At 34.6% G+C, this 13,725-nt stretch overlaps 1 protein-coding gene across 1 annotated transcript in view; it reads left to right on the top strand.

Annotated features, from left to right (window-relative positions):
• The window catches only part of RP1 (RP1 axonemal microtubule associated), a 194,967-nt gene that overhangs the window by 63,975 nt on the left and 117,267 nt on the right, over nt 1-13,725 (top strand). The window contains exons 19-23 of the mRNA XM_068188719.1: nt 3,880-4,082; nt 7,411-7,500; nt 9,565-9,697; nt 9,926-10,077; nt 12,376-12,530. Of these exons, the coding sequence (XP_068044820.1) occupies nt 3,880-4,082; nt 7,411-7,500; nt 9,565-9,697; nt 9,926-10,077; nt 12,376-12,530 (733 nt within the window). The remainder of the gene's footprint in view (nt 1-3,879; nt 4,083-7,410; nt 7,501-9,564; nt 9,698-9,925; nt 10,078-12,375; nt 12,531-13,725) is intronic.

Below are 13,725 nucleotides of genomic sequence, written 5' to 3'. Positions count from 1 at the left end.
CATATCTGTTACTATGAAAGAGCTTCAAAGACAAGATTATATTTCAATTTCCAGTATTGGAGACATGCTTACTCAGTTACAGGTGTTCTCAGAGGCATTTATATAGCAAATAATTCAGATGGGTTGCTGATTTGGTTTTGAACTTGATCCTCAGATTGTTTCAAGGTGTGCATGAAAAGTTTGACTCTGTGAACAAGACATCACGTCTGGCATCCTTGTTCATAGGAATTAATGGGAGGTATCAAGCAGGATTTTAATTAAATTAAGTTCAACCAAAATATTCTGGTTGTAGTGAATCACTATAAATACTTTTTTTTTTTTTTGAATTTTATTTTTTATTTTTAGTTCAAAACACCCAATTTCTAATCTGTCAGACTTTGTCTTGTATCACTGTGTCACAAAGCCTTCCTGAAGTGTGGTGGGTTGTCAGCAGATATGCTGTGTCTGAAATCCATGACAACAATACGCAAGCCATCAAACCTGTTTTCAAAGAAGCTGGATGTTTTTAGGGTTGGATACAAAGGATCCTTTTATAGAAGCAATATCTGCCGTGAAATTGGTTACATAGAGTCTATAGCACTTTGTAAGTAGTTTTTTTGGCATTCATAAGTATAGATTCTGCTCATGGAAAATGAATAGAAATATCAAAGTTACTCTGTCTTTCAAATAAAATGATCATTTTTTAGTAAGATACTTTTCACTCAACATATGTCTTTTGACATGTACAGGTGAGCCTTGAGTTTTGAACTGATATTCATTAAATTCTTATTTTCTATTTTTCACTCACAGTTAATATATGGAAAAGGGTGATACTTGTACTGAGTATACAATCCAGCAGTGGGCTTAGCAGCCAAACTCAGAGCAGATTAACTCTTAGGCTGACCAGACCCTCCTTTTTATGTCTGTGTCTGTTAACTGGAAGATGAATTTTGATTTCTGTTCTCACTAATAATAATTGATTTAGGATTCATTAAACTGAAAGCCATGCTACAGCATTTGAGACTTCTCCCACTGCAGTGTGAGTTCAGTGTTCCTCAAGAAATTTCTTTCACTGTACAGAGATGATGTAAGGTCCCAGCTGCAACTTAATAGCTCAGATGTCATTAGCTTCCATGACACAAATGCAGTCTGTGACCCTAAGAACACCTCTGAGGTTTGGTATTAACAAAGTATCTCTGAAAAATACTCTCTATATCCTCCACATTATTTTCCTGTATGTCTGGCATTATTAGTTGCTATTAATTTTTAATATATTCTACTTAGAATGTACAAATAAAATCTGATCTAATTTCCACCTCAGTTAACATTGGAAATGATGATACACAAAGGTGTAATAAAAAATACATCTACTTTATTGCCCAAATTTCTGCTCCAGAGATTAATTTTTCTGATGGTTCATTTTAAAAGTGTCACTCAAGTATATGGTTTTCTCAGACAAGATAATTTTCCTTTTGTGTTTCATTTAGGATAAGTAAGTAAATTAAAAAAAATATTTCTGTGAAGTTGTGGAAAGGGTTGTGATTTCAACATTCTCATGCAGGCCTAATAGAATTAATTTTTGTCACAATAGATTTACAGCATGGTGTCATGAAGTGTGTAAAATCCCATGAGTAATGCAGGGCAACCATCAAATCTTCTTTTCAGACTGGAATATTTTTAGCCTGTAGCAAAGCAGTGCTACCGATTTCCATTTGTAAGAAGAGCCAGTAATTTATGAGGCAGAAAGTATTCCAAGCCTGTGAATTGTTTGTGCATTACAATTGTTCCAAGAGGTGGTAGTCTGAGGTTGCAGTAACTGTTTTGGGTAGCAACTTCCCAAGTCTGGAGTTCTTGTCCTAAGCACATGAAGCAGCATGGGATTCCTTATGTTTCTTGGATACCTTTGCATTTTATGAACATTTTAATCTCTTTGCTGTAAGAAAGTTGTGGTTTTTGGATAGCTGGAAGGAACTCTAGCTTTCAGAGTTACAGATGAGAAGTTAGGTAACTACAGTTACAGAAAATTGTACAGTCAAGTTCTCAAAAATGTTTATCCTACCAAAGCAATTACTTTGCTATAGTTCTTTCAGCCACTGAAAGACAAGTGTAATTAAGTTATTATTCTGGTGAACTCTAGATGTTTGCCTCTTGTTTTATTATTGGAGTGTTGATTTTTCTTTTTCCTGTCAAAATAACTTGCTCTCGTCATGGTGGAGAATAGAATCAAACCAGCCAGTAATGCCTATTCTAAATCACTATGACCAATCCAAAGTCATATTACTACTGTTAGAGGCACTGCTGTAAAAGTCATGATACTACAGTTCTGAATTTCTTAAAAATTGATTAACCAAATATTATAATCTTTGCCAGTGCTAAATTTCCTGTTATTCCAGAAGTCAGTCCTTATTTATTGTAGGACTTTGTATGGATCCTAAGTCCTTTGCAATTCCTTGTGTTAATATTTCACATCAGCTAAGATATTAATGCTAGTGGATCATAATTCCGTTTTGGGGATTTAGTTATCATGTTGATTTAAATATAGGACAACCTGACGATCCAACCGACTGTATAATTGCTTTTTAGTACAACTTTTAAGAAAAAAGGGCTGCTGGTGGTGAGTGATAGCTTTTTCATCAATTGTTTTTCTGTCTGGTTTTGGTTTGGTTTTGTTTGGTTGGGTGTTTGGTTTTTTTCCTTTGATGTAAGGGTGGTGTAATAAGTGAAGGGAAAACCTCCATCCAGAGAAACCCAGTACAGTATTTTAATCAAGCAAATAAAAAAGGAAAAGACTGTAATACCACTACATAACTTAGGCAGTGCAGCAGAAACATTCACAGTGATGCATTGGGAATTCTTCAACAAATTCATATTGGTGGCATATTAAAAATTCTTTTTGCAGTCACATAGAAAGTGCTCAGGTGTACAATTTGAAGGACACAGTAAACTGGCAATGTGCATGTTCATATTTTCAAATTTGGGACTTTTAACTGCCTCTTGTATCAGAACAGATTATAAATTCCTGGCAGCAAGGATTCCCTCTTTTGGAGGGGGCTCTGTGGTCACTGGAAAGTAGTGTTCCAGACATCTGATGTTTGTAAATTCCTCTTTGATTAAATTACTCAAAACTAAATTCCTTTCCCCTAATAAGAGTCTGATTTTTCCATATCTCCTGTGCAGAGGTGTCATTTGCTGTCTCTGCATGTACGTTTGTTTTCTTAAGGGTGGATGGAAGATCACTGGGTGTTGCTCTAAAGTGATGTCTATATTTTACAAAATTATATTTGCTTAGCCATTAGAGCTGTGAAATGTATTCATAAAGTGCTACTGTGCTACTGTTGTCTCATTCATGCAGAGCATGCCTTAATCCAAATGATGGCACTGCATAAGTATGGTTAAGCAAGGCTATATTGAGGTATTTTTTTTTGCAGTATTTAGTTGCTATTTTACTTGAAGAAAATTAATTTCCTGATTTTGTTTTAATTTTAAATGAAAATTGTCTGTATTCCTAGACACATGACTCTGCTAACGACGCCCCAACACAAGGCGTTAGAGGAGAAATTCTACTTGTTTCTAAATGTCAGACTAAGAAACCAGAAATATCAATTTAATGGTCACAGTTCTGCACCACAGCATCCTTACTCTGCTCCAGAATATGTACAAAGAATATGATGATGGCGTGTTTGAGAGATAACTTGTTCTTTTGCAGCTGATTCTTGTAGCTCAACTAATCAGTACATTTTGGTCTAGACAAGAAACATAAATCAATCTTTTCAGACTCTCACTTGCCATGAAAAAATACAATCCCCCTGCTGTTATGGCCTTCTTATGTGCTGAAGTTACAACAGCAACTGGCAGTTTCATGTCAATTTTCATCTCCCACTAACGTTCTATATTTCACAGAGGAAATGAGAAATCCCCAAGGTGGTGAGCGTCCCCTTCCTTCGGATGATGAATGGAAAGTGTCAATACTGACAGGAAATGCAGGAACTGAAGCAAATGTTGCTCTTTGGATATATGGAGACAGAGGATTAACTGGACCAATAACTCTTGGCAAGGACAACAGGAAGCAGCTGTTTTTTCCCATGAAGGAAAATGAATTTCAGGTAGCTAATGAAGGCTAAGAACATTATTTTAATAGGTACCTCCAAGGATTATCCTGTCATGTGAAAATAAAAGCATGTTTTTCTCCTATATTTACTGCATAAAATAAATCTGTATCTAATCTCCAAGAATTCTGTGTTAAATCATCTTGTTACGTATAGTAAGCAGCAGAAGAAATAGTCTTTCTTTTAAACCCCCTCCTTCATGTAGAAGATCAAATAGGACAACTGCAGAAGTAAATTGATTTCTTTAAGGCAATTGATTTGAAACTAGCTTTAAAAACTATTTTGAAACAAACCATGCCTGATATAAGGTTTACATATTGTTTAGGGATCTTTAGTAATTAAATTTTCAGGCAGTTTTCAAAGCATAATATAAAATGTATGCTGTGGAACTCATTCAATTAAAGAAGAAAACCCATTTTAGAGCCGCCATATTATAAGTGATTGAAATGCCAGAAATATTTACCTGTGAAATAAATAAAAGTCCAATGAAATCTATGTGTTACCATGTTGTGAAAACACAGGGTTTCTGCTTTTATTTAAGGACAACCCCACCTTTATTTTAATAAGAAAATTATGTCTAGGTAGGCTGAGAAAAAATTACCAAAGGAGCTAAACCTTCTGTTTTGCTTAAATCTCTGTCTGAGATGCATGTAACATTGCTGTTTTCAGTAGCTAAAGCAGACGTTACATATTTCATTATTTTTTTCTGGACTCATCAACTCTTCTAATACAATCTTCATACAATCCAAGATTGCTACTGTCAGTGATATTAATAATAATAATTCTCTCTATGAATAGGACATAGGTAGGGAGACAACCTACCTTAACGTTCATTTTCTAAACATATAGGCTATAGATAATGATCCACGGGGAATCCTGTTCTCCTAATTAGTAAATAATTTATAAACAGTGTTGGATAATGGCATGTTTGCAAAGTTAATCCATATGTTCAGAAGAGATGGAGCAATTTTTTTTTCTCTAAAATGGATGTGGCCCATTATGGCTGTGTGCTGCAGATATTGATCTTGTGAGAGAGGAGGATCTCTCTCAGCACCTGGGGCTACTCCTAGGGTTTGTTACATCCCATTGACACAGTAGCTTTCAGGCATGAAACAACAAATGTCATTGAAGTGCTTTTCACTCTTTAGTCTGCAGTGGATAAATCCACAAAAAAAAAGCCTATGAGTAAGAGCTCTTTCTTCTCTTTTTCCCCTTCAACTTTATCCTGTACTTGTTTAACAGAACAGGTCTTGGAATGACGATAGGAATGTAAGACATAAAAAAAGTTACATCTTCTTCTTACCACTTCTGTCTTTGAACTTTTATATTTTCACTGATATATTCTAGAACAGACAATACCAAATTTTATTTTTAAAGTAATCAACTTAATCATAGCTTTGGCCAGGAGTTCTAGGAAGAAAGCAGCTTCTGAAAGGCTAAAATAATCCAGCAATTAGGACTTGTTTAAAGTTCTTTAACCTTTCATTTATCAGCAACGTGTGCAACTGTGAAATGCTTGAGTAGAGCTAACCTAAGAATTGAAAACCATTCAATATGTGGCCTTCTCATTCTTATCTTACCTTACCCATGTGAGTTTTCATTGCCTGTTTAATTGTTCCTAAGACAGTGCAAGAGAAAAATCAAGACTACCAGAGTGTTACTTCTGTAAGACCTATACTTGTTTTAGGAAGAAAACACTCTTGCATTCTGACTTAGTCTACTACATTTTGTTTTGTGTTGTGTTGATACGTGAAATTAGCTGCAACCTTTTTTCTTTATTAACTAAAAGTCTGAAGAGGGATTTATTAGAATAAACAGATGACACGATAGCCTTATATATGCAGTGAGCACCAGCTCAGTGGATGAGAAGACCCTGTCCCATATTACTTGAGAAGTAGGTTAGTTTGTGAAACAGGGGGAAAGAGAATACCTGTTTTTTTGCATTCCAACTGAATATATGCCCAAAATTTACTGCTGCTTTAATCTCAAGGTCTCCAGGTTACCTCCAATAAGACTACTTTTAGAGGGGAATATTATGCAACATAAGCAAGGATATGACTTGGCAGAGCAAAGCAAAGCTATTTTCTTAGGCCAATGGGAAAGAAGGAAACTATATTGTCACATCAGTGTTGCAAGCCTGATCCTCACATTTGTTTGGTTAATGGAATTCAGGTTGATGTAACAACACAAATTACACGTGTGAAACCCACAGATTCTGTCTCAAACAACCATCAGGAAATTTCAATGTGCATTTCAATGTTCAGGAAATCCAAAGTAGAAGTTTTTTGCTTTTAGAAATCTTTGACTAAAGCATGACAATGCTGTGACTATAACATAAAATTTTCTTACATAAAAGCACAAAGAGCCTAAAGCTAATACAAGAAATGAGGTAATTCTGGCCTCCTCAATGAGAAGAGTACTTTTTGTTAATGAAGGTAAAGAACGAGTGGATAATATACTAATAGGTGTTTATAAGAGAATGAAGATAATTTTTGTCCAATGTAAATAGCTTTTTGGATGTAAATGGTGGAAAGGAACAGGCTGTTACCAATCATTTATGAATAGAATTATTATTTAAGAAATAGTATAATAACACACTCTTCCTTTCCTAAAGGTACATTACAAATTATCTAAAACTATTTATGCTTGCTTCAAATAGTGGTTAAACTTCAAATGAACCCTAGATAAGTGAGAGTTCATTTAAGGTTTTGAAGATAGGGTTGCATAGAATAGTTTTTATAAGTAAAAGCACACATAATGCTTGAAAGAGCAAATGAATGCAAATCGTAGTCAGGAAGCAAATATAGCATCAGTGACTTCTGAAGTTTTGCAGATGTTCTGCCAGCCCTTGGGAGCTATTCTTCGAGGTATCCAAAATTTTATATCCTTCATGTTGACATATTAGGGTTTACGGTCATCTCTGTGCAGAATTATGAAAGATTTGTGACTTGTAGTCAGAGGATATAATTTTGTTTATAGGATGTAATTTTGTATTGTTCATTTCCCTCATGAACAGCCCTCACCAACTTTTTTTACTCTTGAAACTTTGAAGAGTTCAAATACCCGCCAAATCATTCTCCTGGCAAGCACTGTGACTCCCCTAGACTGTAATCTGGTCAAACTGGGACTCAGACAGTAATCTGCTCAGTCAAAACAGAAGCAATATGTTTTCTGAATCCTAAAACCTCAAATCTGCCAATCAAATATTATGCGTTGTTCCTGAACACTCAGATACTACAGTGGTTCAGATAAATCTAGAATAAATTGCAAAGATAAAGATGTAATTCTATGTAGTTACATACTGTACTGTTCTGACTTTATTCAGGTTAAAATAAACAGCATTGGGAATATCTACAAGATAAGAATTGAACTTGATGGATTACCAAATGAACAACCCAAGTGGAACTTACAGAGGGTGAGATTTTACAGTGATTTTGTTCCCATTTTATTAAATTTATGTGAAATAAAGGCCCATCTTTTCATAAAGACATAGGTTTATGAATCAATAAATGCTGATTGGCATAAGTTCTTAAGTGATTTTGTTCCCATTTTATTAAATTTATGTGAAATAAAGGCCCATCTTTTCATAAAGACATAGGTTTATGAATCAATAAATGCTGATTGGCATAAGTTCTTACTGAATTGTGTTCTTAGATTGCTGTGGAGATGACAAAAACACTGATACAGTTCATCTTCTAAGGGATAGAAATATGGAGGGTTCTTTTGCAATTATTCCTAATTCCTGCAGACAACAATTTTATTGTATTGATGTGCTTGACCAAGTTTTGCTTTCTGAAAATTTGCCATACTCTTTGGTGTTTCTGTACTCTTCAGTGCATGTTAGGGAGATTCTAGCTTTAAAAAATTGATGAAGCAGCAATCATTCCATGACAACAACTTGCAAGGAATGAACAAAGTTTGCTGAAAGGTAAACAAAGTAAGTTATAACAGGCACCACCATTCCTCATAATTATAAATATTTTCAGGGGAAAAAAAACTGCTGGTTTTTTTTCAATTTGGTGAATAAATTCTGCTTCTTTGTTTTGTTTTAATTCTATTTTTCTCCTGATATTTAGGGATGCTCACCAGACGAAATTTGTTCTAAAAGCTTCCTAAGGCTGACACCCATGTAAAATGTATTTCAGAACTGGGATAAGAATTTTTTGTCTGTTTCTTGTGTTGAATTTTTAAAGGAAACAAGTTTATTCTTTTCCATTTGAATAATATTAAAATGCTTGATTTAGACAATCAGAATTAGGCAGTAATAGCAGATTTTTGCATTAACCCAAAGGTCTTAACTGAGACTGTAGTAAAACTGAATGTAAGCATAAATATTCCACTTTCCAGCCTGGTGGTTGCTAAATATTTCTTTAATATTTTGCTCCAAATTTTATAGGGTAAGCCAGGGATTTCAAAAACTTCATTTCAGATCAAGAAATCAACCATGCTGAAAGCTGTATTTTCCTGCAAAAGCAGTTAATATATGCAATTGTTATGAATCAGCGGGGGAGGAGGGGGCACTGCCAATAAATATTAGAGATTAGAAATCAGTGCTGCCAAAGTATTTCATGTTAGAATAAATACATGCTTTGGTGGTGAAAGCAGTGTTCATTTTACTTTAAATAATATTTTATTGGAAAAGTGAGATAAAGTCATCTATTGCCCTGGTTCCCTAAGTGTTAGAATTTGGTTGTGAGTACATGTTTTCATAATTGTGTTTGCAAGGCTTATGCATGTTATATGCACACTCAGAAACATAACTGCAGAAAGATAATTTTTGATTTCCTTTTGCTAGTCAAGAGCTCTGGAAAACCCCTGTAGTAAGTGTTGTAAGTCAAGACCAACAAAACTGCTTTCATAAAAGATAATAAAGAGTGCTGTAATTATAGGAAACAAGTAAGGCAGCTATCTTACTGTACAGCAGTAAATAACTCTAGAAATTGGAATTCTAACCATCTTAAGAATATATAGATGGTGATGGTACCCAGGTTGTTTTTTTGTTTTGCTGTAGAAGAGCCAAAGATAATACAAATTGATTTAATATTCCAATATATCCTCTACTTGTCAAAGTTCAGAAGGATGTAGATGATGAGTTTCATCCTGTTTTCATTCTAAAATAAAAAATCTGCGTCCATCTTTCCACATCTTCCAAAATCTCAGTGTCATGTAACAGCAGCTACAAGAAGGTTTTTATTTTAGTCTTCAGTCCTCCAGGCAGTGTTACACAGAGGTGGTTTACTCACCAAAACCAGACTTGGTGACATTTCAAATGGCAAACCCACAAATTTCAACTACAGATTTGTTTGTTGCACAGTAGTGGTCAAAATAAAAATATTTTCATACTATAATTTTGTATGCAATATATACTGATTGTGTTACTTTTTTCTGAGATATAAACAAAAATATGTACAAAAATATGTTTTGCTGTTGAGAAGAAAAGCACCGGAACTGAGTTTATCTGGGATCACTTCTCTTTCAGGTGATACTGCAACATCTAAAGAGCAAGAAAACACTGAATTTTCCAGCAAACACGTGGTTATCAAAGAATCGTGATGATAGAGAACTTCTCTGTGAACTTCCAGTAGTGCAAGCTGGAAAACCTATCTATCCAAGTATGTTATTTATAAATTGGCTACCTGGTTTTAAGTGTTAGTGCCGACTGAATTGCGGTCCTAGCAATCTTAAAAGCAAATAGTTTGACTGATTTCTGGAGAGTATCTTCCAGAAAACTAATTGCAGATCAGACATACGGTCATTGTTATCATTAAGCTATAATAGTGACTAAAATTAGTTGAGATTATATATAACTTGAAATTTCTTCTTTTGGTTATTTCTGGAAGTTGTTTTATACCATGTTTATGTCCACACTGGTGACTTGGAGCAAGCTGATACGGACTGTGCAGTTTATTTGTGTATCTATGGAAAAAGAGGAGATTCTGGTCTAAGACTTCTGCATAAAACTGGTACACCAGTGCCATTTCAGAGAGGAATGGTGAGTTTGAAAAACAATTTGCTTAGCCTTGTGAATATAGTTAAGTAATTGTATACAGCTTATACAGGTTCCTAATAATAGTAATAAAGCAAACCACATAAGTTTAGCTAAAAAAATTTTAAGAACTAAGGAAAATATTTTTCTATTGACCCAAGATTTAATAGGATGAGAGAAAAAATAGGCAGGAAAAGGGAAAGAAAAATTGTTTGAGGGCCTCACTCTCAGATGGTGAGAAGAGCTGCCTATGAATTTAAAACATATAGTTTCAAAGTATGATGAGTTACAGATGGCTCCAAAAGAGTGTACATAAATTGTTCTCTATGATTTCAGATCTTAGTAGGTCCATTTGTTATGGATTTCTTTTAATGTATAATAGATAGTAAAGTATTGTGATTAATACAGGACAAACTTAAAGTAATTTTTCTTTCAATTTATTACCTCCTAGCTCTTCCAAAAGTAAAATATATGACATCCTGATTATCTGCAGTATGGTTAAATTTCAGGAACTACTGAATTTAAGGTTAACTCTGCTACTAGCCTTCTTGTGACCTCCTATTGAGCCTGTTTCTTCCTTTGTGGTCTATTGAGGATTAACACTTGTATGTATAACCAGTGGTACCAAGCTGTTAGTGGAACACTTAATTACAAAATGAAAAGCAGTACCTAAAGTGCTAAAAATAGCCATAACCCACTGGGAAGCTTTAAATGTATCTACACTATTAAAAAATATATATTTTATGCTGTTACTAATGTATGAGAGATAAAGTTCTATTCAAATTAAAATGCAGAATTTAGGTGGAATTTTCAGGGGAGCATTATTCTAGCCAGATTGATAGTCAATTCAGCATATTATTTACACAGGGGCTAAGGGGAATGGTTCAAAATGCACTTTGTTATGGAAATGGGTGAGTAAGACAATGGATTGTTTGGAGCTGCAGAGCAGGGACTGGGATATAACATTTTTGGCAGAGATAGTGGAATGCTGACTTGAACAACTTGATTTCATCTCTGCCACAGATTTTCTGCATTATATTGGGCAAATTGCTTAAAATAAAACTTTCCTGAGTGACCAAATTTTTCATGTTTATGTATTGCTGCATAAACAGTTTAACTTCTCTGAACAACTATAGCTGTAACAGAGTTCAAATAGAATTCTGCTCTGCACACCTAGTAAGCTCTTTGAAATGCTAAATATTTCAGTGAATTAACCCCTCTGTTTCTCAGCTGAGCACCCACACTGCTTTGCATCTTTGACAGCTTTTGGCAGCAAACTCCATGCTTTAACTACGTAGGTAAATTATAAATATTATGCAGATGGCCTTTCAAAAAAGAGATTAAGCAGTCGTAGAAAACCAGGGCAATATAGGAGAAGTGCAAAGGTGATGTCACTGGGGAAATCAGTTCTATTTCACTGAGCTCTTTGGGTGGTTGCAGTAAATAATGCATTGAGACATAAAGATAATGAAGATAAAAAGAGATACTGAAAAATCTGTCGTCCTCCTGAGCACACTTTGAGGCAGGAATCTTTCAGAGAGACTAGCCAGTGATCATATATTATCTATACACAAGGGATGAGTAATCTTGCACAGGCAGTCTCAATTCTGCCTTTTGCTGAGGACTGAGAACTTTACGGATATGAATTTCCCAGTGTATTTCTTTCCTTCATTTTCTTTATACTGAGAAGAATGATCTGGACCATTACATTTAGAGACAGAAAGCTGTATGCTTTTTACTGGGACAGAAAATTATCAACCTGAACCTGATCAGCTTCATGCTTCTGTGAAAACAATCTTTTCCAACTATAAGCACAGGCCTAAATGAATAACAAGGTGAAAACGCCATGTCAGATTTCAGTTTCTTTCAGTAGAATAAAATGTAAGTAGAGGAGGTGAAACCAAAAAGAGAAAATTATGAGAAGGCCTGATTTAAAGTAATATCAGCAAAGGAAATAACAGCTTTTAAGTCTTTCTTACCTAGAGAAGAGTAATGTAAATGTCAAGGCATTGAAACAATACTAAAGGGTTGTGTGCAGCATTTTGGATGAAGGCTGTAAAAGCCCAATTTTTTTGGCATTATCACTGCATCCTTATTTTGGCTGTGCCTTCTTATTTACTGTGACACATCATCAAAAGACATTTAACTCTTCAGAACCAAACTCATTGAATACAGTCCAGCTGTCATTAAAACCAATTAAAATCTTTGTACATTGTGGGAATTGACCAGGCTTTTAACACACTTCAGTTTTTGGACTGTCTTATTGGTGGCAAATTGCAGAGTGCTGTCTCCTCTGTCTCCCAGGTCAGTGTTTTTGAAGTGGAAGCTGTATCCCTTGGGAAGCTGCAGAAGGTGCTGTTGCGCTGTGAGGCCACTACCATGTCCCGGCATTGGTACTGTGATAAAGTCATTGTCAGAGAAGCTGAGAGCAACTCAGAATATGTTTTCAATTGTGAAAGGTAGCTTACACAACAATATTCTTAAATATTCTTCAATATGTATTGCTAAAAGTATTGTGTTAATTGAGGTACTAAATGTGAGTTTTTCTGGCAAAGACATTTTTTGATTATTTCACAGTTTCATAAAATCCACAAAATGTGTTATTCTAGAACAGATTGCTTGAATTAATGTTCTGTATGATCTGTAGAAAAGGTTAAACACTTATATTGAGTCTGTGTTACTAGAATTAAGAGTACAGCCTTATCTTAGAGGATCAGTGCTGTAAGCATGATTTATCTTTCAGGAAGGAAAGATAAAGCACCTGAAATGTTCTAAATTAAGTGTATTTCTAAATGGGAAAGAAACAAGGTTTTCCATCCAAGACTAGCATTCACTCTTTTTACAACATGGCCAGAGAGACAAATATGATGCCTGGAACTATTTTGTAGATGTTCCATTTAAGTTATTAATTGAGCATCTTAAAAGTCAATTGATAAATACTTAATTTTGCAATTTTAGAAAACTATGGTATTCCCACTTTTGGAGTTTCTACTTTACAGTCTCTCTCATAGGAATGTGCATGACTCAAGTGAAATAAAGAAAATGAAGAGAAACAATATGACTGTGTGACAAGGCACCAGAATAAATAACATTTAATTAATAATATTTAATAAATGCACGTTGCCTAGCTATTGTGTCTGGATTTTAATGAATATGTTACATAACCTTGAACAGCTTCTTCCAATTCTTGGTGTTACATCCTCAAAAATAGGAAAAAAGATGTTTTCTCACCTTGATTAACTCTCTAAATCTGAGATTTTTCTTCAACTGGTAAGATGCTTATAAATAGTAGTATAAGACTGAGGATTTCTCTGAGCAGATTTTGATGCAGACCAGCTGTTGTTGCTAGCTATAGTTGCTACCTTTCTAAAAAAATATAGGTGAAATTTTCTTTGTGTTATAGCTATCTCTAGTGAGCAATATGGCTTAGGAATGATAGATGGCAGGGCACTTTGCTGTGTTAATTCTGTGATAATTAACACCAGATGTTTATTATTCTGTGATAGAGAGTGTTAAAAAGAAACAAGTGTTTCTTTTTTAATGTATAACTTCTCAACAATGAAACCCTTCCACTGAAAAGGGATTAAAATAAGTCAGTGGTGGGGATCGGGTGTAGCTTCCATGATTGCCAAAATGGACTTGTTCTCTATTCAA

Source organism: Anomalospiza imberbis, chromosome 1, assembly GCF_031753505.1.
Source record: "Anomalospiza imberbis isolate Cuckoo-Finch-1a 21T00152 chromosome 1, ASM3175350v1, whole genome shotgun sequence".
NCBI classification, from domain to species: Eukaryota; Metazoa; Chordata; class Aves; order Passeriformes; family Viduidae; genus Anomalospiza; species Anomalospiza imberbis.
This window is presented reverse-complemented; position numbering and strand designations above follow the sequence as displayed.